Source organism: Balaenoptera borealis (genome assembly GCF_965194805.1).
Source record: "Balaenoptera borealis genome assembly, chromosome: 11".
Lineage (NCBI taxonomy): Eukaryota > Metazoa > Chordata > Mammalia > Artiodactyla > Balaenopteridae > Balaenoptera > Balaenoptera borealis.
The window spans coordinates 107,273,775-107,292,123 of record NC_138868.1 but is presented as its reverse complement, the minus strand read 5'-3'; the positions used below and the strand labels follow the sequence as shown (position 1 = coordinate 107,292,123).

At 36.2% G+C, this 18,349-nt stretch overlaps 1 protein-coding gene across 11 annotated transcripts in view; it reads left to right on the top strand.

The window, feature by feature from the left end:
* Nucleotides 1-18,349, top strand: part of ARHGAP32 (Rho GTPase activating protein 32) — a 274,825-nt gene that overhangs the window by 195,536 nt on the left and 60,940 nt on the right. For all 11 annotated transcript variants that reach the window (XM_082343060.1, XM_082343055.1, XM_082343058.1 and 8 more), the window contains one exon: nt 8,595-8,676. In XM_082343060.1, the coding sequence (XP_082199186.1) occupies nt 8,595-8,676 (82 nt within the window). The remainder of the gene's footprint in view (nt 1-8,594; nt 8,677-18,349) is intronic.

Genomic DNA, 18,349 nt, shown 5'->3' with positions numbered 1-18,349 from the left:
TGCAGTTGCTGGCTTGTGACTTTGTTTTATTTTTTTTTATTATCTAAAAAATAATTAATAGATTTTATCATTTAGTACAAGTTTACAGAATAGTTGACCAGATAATACACAGAATTTCATATACTCCCTGCCCCACACATGTATACAGTTTCTCCTATTAACATCTTGCTTTACAATTCATTGGATAGAATTGGCAAAATGCTGAACTTTATTACCCACAAGCTGATTAGCAGAGTTTACCTACAGCACAGTGTAAGCACTCTTTCTAGAAAAGTGGTCTGAGGAACACCGGGGCCAGAATCACAAGGATAAGAATACAGTGTGTCAGTATCACATCCTCCTCCATAATGATGGAAACAGTTTTGGGGTTTGCTTTTTGTTACCTTTAATGAACCAATATTCATACATCATTATTAACTATAATCCATATTTTCATTAAGGTTCACTCTTTGTGATGTATATAGTTCTGTGGGTTTTAACAGATGCATAATGACATGTATCCACCATTACAGCTTCATACAGAGTAGTTTCACTGTCCCCCAAATCTCCTGTGCTCACCTATCCATCCTTCTCTCCTCCTAACCTCTGACAAGCACTGATTGTTTATTGTCTCCATAGTTTTGCCTTTTCCGAAACATCGTACAATTGGAATCATATGGTATGTAGCCTTTTCAAACTGGCTTCTTTCACTTAGCAATATGCATTTTAGGTTCCTCCATGTCTTTCATGGTCTGATAGTTCCTTTCTTTCACTGTCTAATATTCATTATTATGGCTATGCCATCATTTATTTTTCCATTCACTTATTACAGTGCATCTTGGTTGCTTCTAGTTTGGAGCATTTATGAATAATGTTGCTGTAAACATCCATGGGCAGGTTTTTGTGCAGATGTGTTTTCACCTCCTTTGGGTAAATACCACAGAGTGCACTTGCTGTATTGTATGGTAAGGTCATGTCTAGCTTTGTCAGAAACTACCAAACCGTGGTTTAAAGTAGTTGTTACCGTTTTGCCTTCCCACCAGCAGCAGCGGCGGGGATCCTGCTCCGTGTTCTCATCAGCATTCGACAGCTCTCAGTTGTTGTTGTTGTTGTGGTTTTAACCATTCTGATAGGGGTGTGATGGTATTTATTGCACTGTTCTCTTAATTTGCAAATAAAATTAGTCCAAGGAGTAGCATTTACCAATATAGCTAAGGGTGCTGTACTGCCATCTTCACTTGTTACCAGTGTTACCATAACTCCTGCTCTCCCTTCACCACTGATTCTCAGACTTCACTTGATACGCTTATGACATGTTACATGGGGAACATGGTAAAACATAAAATCCTACGACCTAAGCCCTGAAATTCGGATTCACTGGTTGTGGGATAGGATTAAGACTGCATCTTTATCCATGTGATTCCGGCCCAGGTGTTCCTCAGACCACTCTTCTGGAAGCAGTGCTTACTCTGAGCTGTAGATAGACTCTGCCAATCAGCTGGTGGTTGATGAAGATCAGCATTCTGCCAGTGTGTGTATTGTTCTAACCTAGGCCATAATTTTGCTGTGGGGACAGAAGGATTAGTTCATCCATGTGTTTAAATTATACTGTGACTATGTTTCTTTTCTTAAACTTCTGGGAGTAGGAAGTGTGAAATTATATTAACTATAGTAATTTGAAATTCCAAAATCTGTTTTTTACTTGTCTTCTAAAGGGTATATTGAATCTTTTACCTTTGTTTTCTGAGGTGTTTCATCATATAATCTATACTTCAGCAAAAAAAAAAAAAAAAAAAAAAAAGCTCTTTGCTTTTTCTTTCTTGTTAAAAATAAATGTCATCAGCTTTTATACTTACCTGGGGACCGTGGTTGGAAATGTGAGGTGAGGTGTCTGGAAAGTCTTTTTTTCTTATGTAAAAGCCATAACACAGATGTCAAATGTTAAAATCTTTGAGGATTATTTGTTTGTTAGTGCCATGTTTGGCAAAATTTTATCTGGGAGCCACTGGCATCAGAATGACCCAAGAAACATGTTAAAACCAGATATTACTGATCAGAATCTCTGGGGATGGGGACAGGAATCTGAATTTTATCAAGTTCCTCAGGTGATGAATAAGCACAAAATGTGAGAACCACTGACCCAGCCTCCCATTGTTTATCCTGTGCACAGATAAAGGAAGAAATTAAACACAGTTTAGTGAGTGTTCTCCTTTTCCCCCAGAAAATCTTCTAAAACGTATTTGGGATACAGTCAGTCTAAGAGATAAAATACCGTTTAGCAAGTGACAGAACTCTGTACAGCTCATGTTCTCTTGGTTCTCCACAGGATGATCAAGGATCGGCTATTTTATTTTTCAGAGTTACCCGAGAAGGTTGTGTGAGGATTTCTGTGTACAATGACAGAGAAGCAAATCTTGGACAGTAAACATTCCCTTACCTCAGGAGTTTAATGTGGTTCCAAGTAGCTTATTTTCAGAAAAGTATTCTTTATCCCAAAGGGGAGATATTTGGAAACCTTGTCACTTGTAGTAAGTAGTTTAATAGAGGAAGACAATTTACCCACTTATTTATATGAAGACCATCATTTTATGTACGGAATTCAAAGCTACACCTTTTCATTACTCAAAATTAAATAGAGCAAAATATTTCCTCTCCAGTTAAGTAATGGGAAATCACATACTGTAATTTTTCATCTGTAATGTTATAGAATTTCAAGGGAAGAGGGAGTATGTGGTACTCCAATATAAGGAATTGTAACACTTCTTGGTGCTCTTACGTGTGCTTTCTAAGTGCTTTCCATTAACCTTTAATTCTCACAGTCTATGAAGAAGGTACTATTATTACCTCTCTTTTACTGACAAGGAAACTAAAGCAAAAGGGGACTAAACTACAAGCCCATTGTTATTTCGCTGTTTAGTGTCAGAGCTTAGGTAGAAATTTAGGCATTCTGGGCAAAGAACAGATCATAGTAGTAATTTAATGAACCAGTAGTGGCTTCTGCTTGTCTACATGTGTGAATCATAGATTTCTATATTAGAAAAGATGGTAGTGGATCATCTGGTCCTAAACTGTCATTTTAAAATTATAGAAATCCTGAGACAAAGGAATTTAGATAGATTGTTCTGATTTACAAAGACAGTAAGTCAGTGATATAGCCAGAACACAAGCTTGGTGAGTTCCAGTTTTGTATTTTCCCCCCCTTGGATCACAAAAATTTGTAACTTTTCTTAAATTATTTTCTGTGTTACTTACTGCAATTTTTTATTTTTCTTATTAGTGCCATTAGCAGCTGCCACTGATGTTTAGAGAGAAATTAGTTTCTAGATAGCTCCTTTTGTTAATTTGTAACATCAGAATATGTCCTAGCAAATGATGCTTAAACACTCAGTTTCATGGAAATTATTGACAAAATGGCTTAGAGTAGTAGTTCTTAACCTCATCAAACCCTATACCCCCTTGTTACGATAAATAATTTCTGAAATCTTTCCTTATGATCCTGAAATGAAATTTACAAGTGATATACCAACCTACAAGCACAATTTCAAAAAAGTCAGTATAATTTTTCACATATAATATAAAGGAGAAATAAAAGGAAAGTAGTTGTGTATTTAAAATACACAGTGTATATTTAAAATCTATATACCTGGGACAACTGCATGGACGTCTTGTTATTTCATATCTAGTCCACAGACCAGTAGCCTTAACATCAGTCAGAAAATATAATAAAACCCATTTGTAATAGCATCAAAACTATGAACTACTTAGGGATATATCGGAAGAAAAGATATAAAAGATCTGTGTACTGGAAGCTACAAAGCATTTCTGAGAGAAATTAAAGAATATTTTAAAAATGAGAGATATATACCTTGTGTATGGGTTGGAAGTCTTTATATTGTTAAGATGCCATCTCTTCTCAAATTGATCCCAATCAAAATCTCAGCAGTAGAAATTGATAAGCAGATTAAACAATTCATATGGAAATGCAAAGGACCTAGAAAAGAACAGCCAAAACAAAATTGAAAAAGAAGAACAACGTTGGAGAACTAACACTAATTGATTTGAAGACTCAACTATAAAACTGCAGTACCAAGAGAGTGTGGCATTAGGGGAAAGATAGACAAGTAAGTCAACAGGACAGAATAGATTCCAGAAGTAGACCCACACATACATGGGCTGCTTATTTTTGACAGAGGTTCAATGTCAGTTCAGTGAAGAAAACATGGTCTCTTTTACAAATGATGCTGGAACAGTTGGATTTCCTTATGCCTCCAGAAATCCTTTGATTTATTTCTTGCACCATATGCAAAAATTAACTCGAAATGGATCACGTACCCAAAATGTAAAGCTTAAACTATAAAGCTTCTAGACGAAAACATAGGAGAAACTTTTGTGACTTTGGGTTAGGCAGAGTTTCTTAGATTAATATCAAAAGAACAATTCATAAAATAATAAATTGAATTTCATCAAAATTTAACACTTCTGCTCTTTGAAAGACATTACTTATAAGACAATAAAAAGACACACCACAGACCGGGAAAAAATATTTGTGATGATTATATCTGATGAAGGACTTGTATCCACTACATATAAAGAACTTTCAAAATTCAACAAGAAACAGAACTCAATTTAAAAAGTAGCAAAAGTGGGAGCAGACACTTAACCAAAAAGATATATGACAAAGAAACACATAAAGAGATGCTCAACACCAGTAGTCATTAGAGAAATGCAAATTAAAATGACAGTGAAGTCTTGTTACATACTTATTAGAATGGTGAGGATGTGGAGGAATTGGAACGCTGACACAGTTGGGGGGAATGTAAGATGCTACAACCAATTTGGAAAACAGTTTGTCAGTTTCTTAAACATACACTGATGACATGATCCAGCCATTCGACTCCCAGCTGTTTATCCAAGAGAAAAGAAGGCTTACATTCATACAAAAACTCACACATGACTGTTCATAGCAGCCTTACATATAATGGCCTCAAGCTGGAAACAACCCAGGTATCTCATGAACAAGAGATTAATGCATAAAGAAATGGTGGTATTTGTACAGTAGAATATTACTCAGGAATAAAAGGAAAGAATTATTGATAAATACAGCAACATGAATGATCCTCAAAATAATTAATGCTGAATGAAAGAAAACAGACAACAAAGAGTACATTCTGCATGACTCTATTCATATAAAATTGTAGGAATTGCAAAGTAATGTATAGTGATAGAAACTAGGTTAGTTGCCTGGTGAGCAGGGGTAGGGGCTGGTAGGGAGAGGGAAAGATTACAAAGAGATACAAGGAAACTTTGGGGGTTGATAAATATATTCATAAATTTAAGTGTGGTTACAGTTTTATGGGTGTCAGAACTTATCAAAATGTACACTTTAAATATGCACAGTTTGTCAGTTATACCTCAATAAAAGTGGGAAAAAACTGCAGAAGCATCTGATTTAACTTTTCATGTATCTAATCCTATTGACAATTCCTGTGTTTTCTACCTCTGTGTCTCTTACATTCATATACTTTTCTTTCTTCCTCATGCCAACTTGACTTGGGGAAAAACTACTAAATTGAAGGTTCTCTTTCTCTCCTTTAAGCCCATCCCTAACCTGTTCCTGCCTTATCTTTTTCTTCTGCTACTATATTTTTATTACCTGCTTCTCTACCCTCATGGGCCCTAGATGCTCATCTTTTCTTTTCCTTCCATCTTCCTAGAGTAGAAACTCATTTTGAGTGCTGCAAAATATACTGAATTTCCCTCACCTTTCTCAGCCATTTACATTAGAGCTTTAGAAAATGCCACTGCAGCAGAAAGAATAATATGATGAATATAATTATAATAATATAATTTAACATGAATAAAACAGGATGATATAGTTCATACATCATATTGTTAGAGTTCCAGTCACTTTTAACATTGGACATTTTGAGTTTATTAGAATTATTTATATTTGGTGAAATACTAGCTTAAGTATGCATCAGAAAAGTATAAATGTTCATTAACTATATTTTTAGGGTTAGTCATGTGTATATTTTCAATAGAACACAGTTTCATTTTTTATGATGGAAATTTTATAATAGGAAAACAGAATCTATTTGCTTTTCACAAGTATACAGAGTTAACTCTTTCAAATAAAAGTTATCTTAACTGTAAACAGTTACAGTTAAGAGTGATTTTGGCTTCAAGAAACAAAAGTGAACAGAAAAGGTAGCATTGCTGCAGTTGAGTCAGCAGCATAATGATGCTAGGCAGAATTCTCTAAGATTCTCTTGGCCTTTCTTTAAGGTCAAATGATGGCTACTGCAGATCCAATCCCAATACCTACGTACGTACACAGCATAAAGAAGAGACAGAATAGTAGCAGTAAAGCTTTTTACAGGTGCCGTGGCTACACCTGAATGCAAGGAATCTGGGAAACTGAATATTTAGTTTAGCTAATATTTAGTAATATTACACTTTATAATAAAGGGAGACAGGTGAGCAGGGATTGGAATTAGGCGTTAGATGAACCTATCATGGACTTACCTCTATGTATTACACAGTAGCATTTCCCCCATATACCTAGACCTGATGCATTGAGACATTCAAAAAGTGAAAAGTGTAACTAGTATGTATGATACAGTTCCCCAAAGAAGATCATTAAGCTTTGTTCAGTCTTCGTGAAGAAGTGATGGAAAATTAGTTTTGTTTGCTGACAGATGCTTGAGCTTATAAACTAGGCTAGGTGCTTTCACACACATTATTGAGGTAGCTAATGTTGTCCCATTTTTACAAATTAAGAAACAGACATATGTTAAGCAATTTGCTCCAGATCACAGAGCCTAGTAAATGGATGCTCTTTGCTCTATAGCAGATTGCAGAAAATGTTTACAAATGGAAATGAATTAGAATTTTATGGAAAGAATGGTATTTGACAGTGAGGAAACTTAAGTATACACAAGCAAAAGGTGGTAGGTATTGTGTGTCATATCCATACAGTGGAGGGGCTGGAGCCCTCTAGATCTTCCAGTGGCCAGCATATTGAGATAATAAAGAATAGATAGCATTTCTCAAGTGCTTACTATATGCACTTTGCTTATACTGATCCATTTAATTCTCATAACAACTCTTATGAATTAGGTGCAATATTATTATGTTTAGAGGAAGAAACTGAAACATAGAGGCTAAGTTATAAACCCGACCTAGTAAGTGGCAGACCTGGAGTAGAACCCAGGCCCTCTTAATCCTGAGGCTACACTTAACCATAAGTGATTACCTTATAACTGATTTGCATAAGAGAGAATGAGAATGATCTTTCAAGTTGATTCTTGTCTGGTTCTAACCAATCTTGGAAGAATTTCTACTTGTTATTAGTTAAATAGGAAGTTGAGTAAAGTATGATATAGAATTTCACCAATAAAAGCAAATACTTGGAGCATCATTTTGGAAGGCAATGCATATAGGAACTCTAAGACCCAACTTTCACATATTTCAAACAAAACTGATAATTTGTTAATAAGCCCTTTTCAGCTCATGATAACTAGTTACATCTTAAAAATTTTTAAGAACTAACATAGAATATCGATCAAGAAATTGAAGTAAGAATGCAGCAAGTGAGCATGTGAAAATAATCCCACACAGATGGAAATTATACAGCTCAGAACTTCACGATGAATCATACTCTTGGAAGACCATTCCTTTCTTCCCCAGAGTCTGTCAACAGAGGGATGTACAAAGTGATGTAGTTTTCTTGTTTCAGCTTTAACATCTGCTGCTTGGCAGCCCAATTATATTCCCATCTAAGAAAACATCTATAAATATTGGTTAAAAATTCCCTTTTTACTTTTGTTTCCTGGCTCTTTGTTTCTGTATTCATTCTGTTGGCTATGTAGTATCTCTGGGTGATCTGGAGCTCAGTATTTTACTAATAAAGCTCCTTGGGAATCTACCTGACACCATGAGCAATTCTGCTACCAGGTCACATTGGTGTGTTTTTTAAAGCCAGAGTCTGTTACCACTGCCGAGATTGGTTGTTTTCTTCTCTTGCTTTCCCACTTATCCACGCACTACTGGGCTCTTTAACAACAGTGGATACCAGGATTTTAAGTGAGCGATTGTTTCACCAATTTATTTTAGTCTTGTCATTTTTCATGGAACCTGTGAGAGAAAGAAGAGAAAATTTGCAAAAAAAATTTGAATGAGGTTTAACGTTGATTTTTAAAAAATCATATAGAGAATTCAGTAAATATGAAAATTGGCAGTAGAGGTGTTAACACAACTAGATTGAAATTTCAGCAAAGTAAATTATTAACAGGTATAAATTATACCTCTTGCACGCATAGCTTGGTATCAGACTAAATATTTTAATTGGTGTAAAAGAAGTTTGGGAAATTAAAAGGTAAAACTAGGAAAGCAGGCTTAGATATTTAGACAAATAAAACACGTAACTCTATATACTCATAGCAACAGATTGTTTTATTGTTTGTATAATTGGCATCATCAGTGATTTAGAGTCTTGGAATAACAGAATCATTGGGAGGGGCTGTGGAGCACATTACTGGAATTGAATTGGCAGCGTTCGTACGCTGGTCTGTTCTCTGGTTTAAAATCCTCTCTTTGCTGCTTTTCTTCTTTAGGTGGGACTCTTCCCTGGACACTGTGTTGAGTTAATTAATCAGAAAGTTCCCCAATCAGTGACCAACTCAGTGCCAAAACCAGGTGAGTACACTTTTTCATTAATGTGGTTATTTATCAGCTGCTTAAAGATAAAGATTTTCTCTTCCAGTCAAGCACATAGCTTGTTTAGCTATTCTTTGCATTTATTGTCATAATGTGCATTCTTAATTTTATGTGGTTTTGATTTTTAATATATTCTTTTTTCTCTATTGATCATTTCACAAAGGTTTACATGCATTCAAAATTTTAGACAATTTTAAGAACTGTTTGCTCCATTAAGCTTTGTCATTATTTGTTTTTACAATTATATAGTAGGAATGTAGCTTATTAATGAATAAAATGATAAAAGAAAATACGAGGTTTAAAGAACTGACGTGGAGATAGTATGATTAGCTGAAAATTAATAAATGAAGGGAATGTATATTTTATCAGTGCCTGTGAACATCAAAACTATTTTAAACAGCATTTGTTATCATTTATATAGTATATTTACAGTGCTATATAAGTATGTAGAGTATTTTACAGATATGTAGAGCAATGTGTTACAGGGGGTAAAAATTAAAAAATGAAAATTTTTGTTTTTATTGGGGTGATTTAATCTGGACAAATTTTACAGAATACCTCATCTGGAGCTTTTTAATGTGATGTAAATTTTTGGAAAGAAAATAAAAACAAAGACTAAAAGATTTTAGAAGGAGGAGGGAGTAATCAAGTGTATTTCTCCTGATTGTATTACATTCCCTCTGCCCTCCTCTACCCTCACCGTGGGATTCCCAGTCTCTTTGCAAGGCATTTTTATCCTCTGTTAAATCCCCCTTCTTTGGGTAAACTTGTTAAACATAAAAACACTTTCTCAGTAAGTACTTATTCATTAGTGGTTGTGATGGCTGTAGTTTTCTTTTCTTGTTTAAATATGGCATCAGTAACTTAAAAAAAAAAAATCCTATGCCCATTAGCAGACACTGCCCCATCGTCTCCCTTCCCCCCAGCCGTAAGCAACTACTAACCTACTTTCTGTCTCTAAATTTCCCTAATCTAGACATTTCACATAAATGGAATCATACAATATATAGTCTTTTTGTGACTGGCTTATTTCACTTAGCATAATGTTTTCAAGATTCATCCATATATCAGTGCTTCATTCTTTCTTATGGCTAAATAATAGTCCAGTGTATGGATATACAATATTTCTTTTATCCATTCACTTTGGGTTTCCATTTTGGCTATTATGAATAATGTAATACTTAGTGTACAAGTTTTTGTATAGATGTGTGTTTTCATCTCTTGAGTATATATCTAGGAGTAGAATTGCTGGGCCATATGGTAACTCTGTGTTCAACCTTTTGAGGAACTGCCAAACTGTTTTACAAAGTAGCTGCACTGTTTTACAATTCCACCAGCAGTGTATGAGAATTCCAGTTGTTCCATATCCTTGTTACTTTTTTTTCTGTTGTTGTTATTGCTGTCTTAGTGGGTATGAAGTGATATATCTTTGTGATTTTGATTTGCATTTCCCTGATGGCTAATAATGTTGAACATCTTTTTATGCGCTTATTACCCATTTGTATATCTTTGGAGAAATGTTCAGATCCTTTGTATATTTTTTAATTGGGTTGTCTTTTTATTATTGAGTTGTAAGTGTTCTTTATACATTCCAGATACAAGTCCTATATCAGATAATATGATTTGAAAATATTTTCTCACATTCTGGTTTGTCTTTCGTTTTCTTGATGATGTCTATTGAAGCGGAAATGTTCTTAATTTTGATGAAGTTCAATTTATTTTTTTCTTTTGTCACTTATGCTTTTGATGTCTTATCTAAGAAGGTGTTGCTTAACCCAAAGTCAATATTTACTCCTATGTTTTCTTCTAAGTTTATAGCTTTAGATCTTATATTTTAGTCTATGATCCATTTTGAGTTAATCTTTGTGTGTGGTGTGAGGTCCAACTCCATTGGATATCCAGTTGTCCGAGCACGATTTGTTGCAAAGATTATTCCTTCCCCATTGAATTGACTACCTTGTAGAGAATCAGTTGACCTTAGACACATGAGTTTATTTCTGGATTTTCAATTCTCTTCCATTGATCTATATGTCTGTTTTTATGCCAGTACCACCCTGTCTTGTAATATTACCATTGCTTAGTAGTAAATTTTGCAATTGGGAGGTCCTCCTACTTTATTCTTTTTCAGGATTGATGTGGTTTTTCTGGGTACCTTGCAGTTCTATATGAATTTTAGAATCATCTTGTCAGTTTCTACAGAGAAGAGAGCTGGGATTCTGATAGGGATTTACTGAATCTGTTTATCAATTTGGGAAGTATTACCTTCTTGCCAGTATTTATTAAGTCTTCCAATCCTTGAACATGGGATATTTTTCCATTTGATTATTAGACCTTTCATTTCATTCAACATTTTGTAGTTCTTTTTAGAGTATAAGTTTTGCATATCTATTGTTAAATTTATTTTTATTCTTTTTGATGCTATTGTAAATGGAATTGTTTTCTTAATTTCATTTTCTTATTGTTCATTGCAAGTGCACAGAAATACAATTAATTTTTGTATATTAATCTTGTATCCTGAAACTTTGCTGAAATTTTGTTAGTTCTAATAGGTTTTTTAGTAGATTTCTTGGGATAGGCTAAATATAAGGTCATGTCATCTGTGAATAGAGGTATGTTTACTTCTTCCTTTCCAGTTTGGATGTTTTTTATTTCTTTTCCCTGCCCAGTTGCCCTGGATATGCTACATTGTTGCATAGAAGTTCTGAGAACAGGCATCCTTGTCTTACTTATGATTTTAGGAGAAAGCATCTAGTTGTTCACCGTTAAGTAAGATTTTAACTGTGGGGTTTTCATAGATGCCCTTCATCAGGTTGACAAAGCACCCTTCAATTCTTAGTTTGTTGAATGATTTTATCACAAAAGGGTGTTGGATTTTGTCAGATACTTTTTATCCATCTATTGAGATGATCATGGGTTTTTGTGGTCACTATTTTAAAGTTATTAAAGTTCAACATCAAAAATTTATTGCTATTTCTTGTGCTTTATTTTTATGTATTTCTGCTGCATAAGCTTAACTTTTATTAATTATAAAGTCTTATCTTTGATAATTTTGCTTCAGAGATATACTGTTTTTAAAAATAAGCTTAATATTGGTATTAAATTGTATCAATCAAATATTATACTTTCTCATGTTCTGAATATGAAAGTGATTTTCTAATAGTGATAACGTTCAAAACTTTTAAAACTTGAGAAAGTTAATCAGTTATTGGCAGTTCTAGAAAATAGGTTTCTGTTAATAGACCTGTATGGCATTGTTAATTCTAAATTAGTAATGATATATAATGACAGCACACCTTCAAAAGCTAGTATTTTATCTTTTGTGAGCAGCATTGCAGGGTTGGCATAGGAAAATGTGCATTCTTACTACATTTTGAAAAGGATGATGTGAATTCTATCAGCCTCAGGCTTGTTTCACACTTTAAAACTGTCTTTGCCTGCAGTACAAATAACTTTAATGTTCTATTTATTTTTAACATTGCCATCTGTCACTGTTAGATGCCAGATCTGAAAGATGCAGCTATAGTTTGAGACTGCAACTTAAAGCTCCCTATATTATTGCACAACAAGGGCAATAGGGAAAACTTTCCCTTTGGAACTCTTCTTAGTGCTCTCCATATGTCCAATTATTTGTGTATGTAAAAATAAAATTAATGAGTCACTGTGTCCTGACCAAGATAGCATGTATCCATGGTTCCTTAAGGAAAAGAACGTGTGTGGGGTGGAGGGGGCAGAGAAAAGAAGAGGAAAGAAGAGAGGAAGAAAGGTAGACACTTGTCCCAAAGAAATTGGCATTTAGTTCAGTCCCCACAGGTTCTGGTTGAATGGCAGGTGAGGCTGAGGTGGGAGGAAGAGGAAGGAAGCACATGAGGATTTCTGTGTGTTTATCCGGTGCAGCATTTACTGAGCAGTTATTTACTGGTGTCTGTCTGCACGTTTTTAGTGTTCTCAGCTGTTATCTCCTCGGATATTTGTTTTGCGCCCTTCTGTCTCCCTCCTCCTCCACATGTCAGTTATGTCTTTGATGTTGGCTCATTGGTCCTCTCTCCAGCTTGGGTGCTTTCTGTTGACCTCTTCCCTCTGTGCAGGCTTCTCTGAATTCTAATGAATTCTTCAGTTCTCATATCAGGTATTTCGTTTCTAGGATCAACATTTGGTCTTTTTTATAATTTCCATGGTGGAGTCCCCACCTTCCCACCTTATCCACCTTTTCTTCCAGAAAGAAAGAAAGAGGGGGTTTGGGGGAGGGAGGGAGAGGGCGGAAGGTGGAGAGAGGGTGAGAGAGAAGAAAGGCAAAGCTTACTTTTGAAGCATGAGCTTCTAAAAATGAAGGACTAGGGAATTTAGACAAACCCTCCCTCTGAAAAGAGAAAATTTGGACAGAAATGTAAAAATATAATATCTCTTTGAAGCACTGGAGAGTTAACAAGGTAGTAAACAATTACTGAGCTAAGATTAAGCAGAAGAAGGATATTCAGAGACGTGACCCCAGTGTATGGGGACATTAGCCCCCTAGGGTATCAGCTGATGGAGTAGGGGATGTCGCAGCACTCACGGAACAACAGATGGAGCTCAGAGCCCAACAGAGCAGTGTTGCTGATAATGCCCAAGCTTTGAGTTAGGAGTTTTCTCGAAATTGACAACGGATTCTAAATCGATCCTAAAATTTGTATAGAAATGCAGAGCCCCAAACACACAAGACAGTTTTGAAGAACAAAAAAGTGGGAAAATTAATATAATAGATATCAAGACTTATTGTTAAAGCTTCACTCATTAAGATACTGAGATTAATGCAAGGATAGACAGATAGAACAGTGGAAAAGAATAGAGTCCAGGAACAAACCTGTGTCCATATAGATGCTTCATAGAACAGTGGAAAAGAATAGAGTCCAGGAACAAACCTGTGTCCATATAGATGCTTCATTCATGCACAGCAGAGCATTGTGAAAAAGACAGCCATTTCTATAAATGTTGCTAGATCACGGAGAATTATAGATCTGTATATGAAAGGTAAAACAACAAGACTTTTAGAAGAGAATACTATAGAATATCTTCATGACCTGTTTTCATGATCTTGGGTTAGACATAAAGCAGTAATAATAACTGGGAAGCTTAATCATTAAACTTAATTAAAGTTCAAAATGTCATTGTAATATGCTATTAAGATAGTGAAAAAGGCAAATCACACAGTGAGAAAGATATTTGCAGTACACATATCTGACAAAGGTCACGTAACCAAAGTATGTAAAGAGTCAGTAAGAAAAGGACAGATAAACTGATTTTTTTAATTGAATGAAAACTCGATCAGGTATTTCACAACAAATATCAAAATGCTGAATAAGCACATGACAAGATGTTCCACATCATTAGTCTTTAGGGAAATGCAAGTAAAAACTTTATTAACTCACAAAAACACACCCACCAGAATGCTTAAAATTTAAGAGTAGCAATACCAAAAGTTGGCAAGGATGTAAATCTGTGGGAATTCTCGTACGCTGCCAGGGAAGCGTAATGCAGGACAAGCACTGTTTGACACTGCCTACTAAGTTTGACATGTATATATACCTTGTGACCCATTCTTAGGTATATGTATAGAATGTTCATAGCAACCTTATTCCTAATTGTCAAAAAACTAAAGAACTCAAAGGTATATCCATAGTGGAATGGATAAATAAAGGCATGTTCATTCAGTGGATTCTTCTACACCAATGAAAATGAAATGAGTATGGCTGTGCGGAGCAACATGGATGAGTCTCACAAAAATAAGTATTGAGTGGGAGCAGCCTGATGTATGTGCACACGTACACTGTGTAATTCCGTACATGTAAAGAGGGAGTTCGGAATCGTACAGTTCACACTGTGTAATTCCGTACATATAAAGAGGGAGTTCAGAATCGTACAGTTCACACTGTGTAATTCCGTACATATAAAGAGGGAGTTCGGAATCGTACAGTTCACACTGTGTAATTCCGTACATATAAAGAGGGAGTTCAGAATCGTACAGTTCACACTGTGTAATTCCGTACATATAAAGAGGGAGTTCAGAATCGTACAGTTCACACTGTGTAATTCCGTACATATAAAGAGGGAGTTCAGAATCGTACAGTTCACACTGTGTAATTCCGTATATATAAAGAGGGAGTTCAGAATCGTACAGTTCAGGACTGTTCTGTGGTGACAAAAGTTTGGACAGTGGTTACTTTTGGAGAGGAGAGTGAGTAGATGGGTAGGAGAGAGGATTCTGAAGTGCTGGTAATGCTCTGTTCATCCAGGCGGTGACTATACAGAAATGTAATGACGTGGAGTGTCTTTTCATGTGCTTATTGGAGAAATGTCTATTCAAGTCCTTTGTCGTTTTTGAATTGGTCACTTTGCGTTTTTTACCTCCTATCCAGGTAAATATTCCTTACAGTATTGCTTTAATACACAAATGTTTGAGATTACATTTTCAAAATAGATTTTATACTTCCATACTGTGAAATACTCTGCAACTCTCAAAAGGAATGAAGTAGAAGCCTATGTGCTAACCCAGGGAATTTTTTCTGTGATGTATTGTTAAATGAAAAAGCAAATCACACAACAGTATAATCCCATTGTAAACTCATAGAAGAGCATCAGGAAGGATACATACCTAACTGGAAAGCGGAATGAGGTTGTAGCTATAACAAGAGACATTTCATTTTTTTTCCTCTGCTCCTGTATTGTTTAACTCCTTTACAATGATCATATATTACTTTACATAGATTATAATCTACCCTTCACCCCACCCTGTCCAAATAGGTAATTTCTTAGGGTCTTTCTTAATGCAACCACCCCATAAAATAGATATTTTGTGATAACAGATTTATTTAATGTTTATACCTATGTGAAAAGCAGCTCAGAGAGGTGAGAGCACAGGCCTCAGCCTTGAACTTTAATGCCTGTGCCATGTGTTACTGTCCATATGCATGTCATTTGGCTTCTCTGATTTTTAATTTCCTCATCTAAGAAGTGAAGCAAGATTCTTTTAAAGATTAGAGATAAGGCATTTAAAGCCCCTGGATACTTAATAAATATCAGCTGTTATTTTTTATCGACATGTTTATTTACTATGTTATATCCTTTAAATTCAGGAGTGTTTGAAACTAGGTCTATTTAGTTTATGTAGATGCTTATTTAATATATTATTTGTTGGTATAAATCTATATGCAAATATTTCACAGTATACCACTGAAACAAATGAATTGCAGTAGTTTTCATGGGACCATGGTGAGGAAGGGAGCTTCTCTGCATGGTCACTTGAATAGAGTTTGCATCACAGATTTCTGTCTGAATTTTTTTGTTAGCAGACATAGAAGTAGCTGAGGCTTTTTTTCATTTTGGGGGAAGACTTACTAATCAGGTGTAATGCTGATGAAATCCTTATAAATAGTTTATAAGGTAACACAGCCTGAATTTGTGGCATAATTTTGAAATTAAAAAGTCCTTGTATTATCCTTTTAGGAAACTGGTCCTCTAGTATCTTGTGTTTTGTTGTTGTTTTATTTGCAGTTTTGCCTAATTATAGTTTTTTTCCTTTGTTTTCATTTGTTTACTTCTGGATTATTTCCATTTTCTTTCTTTGAATGTCCAGCACTTAGCTCTTCTGTAACCATGTTTCCTCACGTCACTTTAGTATGAGGTGACCACTCTATAGCAAGTAAAAAGGTTCAGGTTTTTACTTACCCGAAATGGAATGTTGTACTGAATATTCTTCCCATTGAACACATTACTTTATTACTCTGGAGGCAAATACCTTAAGAATCAGATATGAAAATCAGTACCCTAGGAGGCATTGATGTAAGATTTAAAAGAGTTCCAAAATGCTAGAATGCCCGGGTGGTTTTCTCTCCGAATACATGGTAAGAGATACATCAAGATAATACTTTCTCACTCTGCATCAGGGAAAAATAGAAAATTCATAACATCACATATTTGCAGTTGCCTTAGAGTTTTTGAATACTGTATTTTTATTATTTAAATTGGAATTTGAATCTCGATACCGCCCTGCAATGTACTAAGAATGCGGAATGTATTTCTGTCCCCCACACACCGCTTTTTTTTTGAATTTTATTTATTTTGTTATACAGCAGATTCTTATTAGTTTTTTAACTAGTGGAGTAACTGAGACTCAGAAAACTCCACGCTGTGCCTGAGCTTTCATAGCTGAACTTGCAGAAGTCTTCTGACCTCTCCTAGTAACCACTGTCCACACCTAGGTAGCCCTGGCTGTGCACCAGATGGATTACACTCATTTGCGATTGTTTAACTCAAAACCCAGAATTTTCCCACCATGGAACACTGAATAGAGGTAAAATTTATTGTTTTCTCTCTAAAAACAAACATTTTGGTTTTATTACAACAAGAGTAAATAAAACTGTATTTCTGTATATGAACAGAAGAGAAATTAGGGCAAAAGATGTGTTGAATGGAAGATGAAGAGAAGTGCTTATAGGAACCTACTTAATTTGCTAATTTTGTTTCAGCCATCATTCTTTCTAAGGCTTCTCTAATCAATTAAAAGAAATCTTTCCATAGTTCCTCATTGCCTATAAAGCATAACTCCAGACTACGTTATTGTGTCATTTTTGGCCGTCTTCGTTTTCCATTCTCCTGTTCTGCTCTTTCTCCCTGTGCTCGCTGGGCTCTATTTCTGTGTCCTCAGAACATACCACGTGGTCTCATAGCTTTCCCTCTGTTCCTGCAGTCTGAAATGCCCTCCTCCCCATTTTGCCCACTTGAAATTTTCCTTGTATTTAGACTCAGGCCATAATCTTCTTGTCCATGAAAGTTTCCCTGACCATCTCTCCCCGGCCCGACTCTCCCTGGCCCATCTCTACCTAGGCCCATCTCTCCCTGGCCTGTCTCTACCTAGACCCATCTCTCCCGGGCCCATCTCTCCCAGGCCCATCTCTCCCAGGCCCGTCTCTCCCGGGCCCGTCTCTCCCAGGCCCGTCTCTCCCTGGCCCATTTCTCCCTGACCTGTCTCTCCCTTGCCCTGTCTCTATCTAGGCCCATCTCTCCCTGGCCTGTCTCTCCCTGACCCGTCTCTCCCTGCCCTGTCTCTATCTAGGCCCGTCTCTCCCTGACCCGTCCCTCCCAGGCCCGTCTCTCCCTGGCCCGTCTCTCCCTGGCCCGTCTCTCCCTGGCCCGTCTCTCCCTGGCCCGTCTCTCCCAGGCCCGTCTCTCCCTGGCCTGTCTCTCCCTGGCCCGTCTCTCCCAGGCCCGTCTCTCCCTGGCCCGTCTCTCCCTGGCCCGTCTCTCCCTGGCCCGTCTCTCCCTGGCCCGTTTCTCCCTGGCCCGTCTCTCCCTAGGCCCGTGTCCTGTTTGTCCTCAAGTCAGATCTGACAGCAGCTGTTTCACTTGCTCACGAAATTGCAATCTCCTCACAATTGACAGGTGTGTCTCATTCATCCTTGTCTCCCCCACAGGATACGTGCACAGTGGATGCACAATGAATGCCTGTGGAATTACTTTGTCTTAATATTTACTACTAAAATAAAATTTTAGAATACAGCTTTTAACTTGTAATCCCTGACTTCAGAAAACCTCAGTGATTTCCCTTTGTGCCAGAATTGTATACAAAATCTTTAGCCTAGAGTTTAAGATGCTCCATAAATACTGAGAACTCACTTAT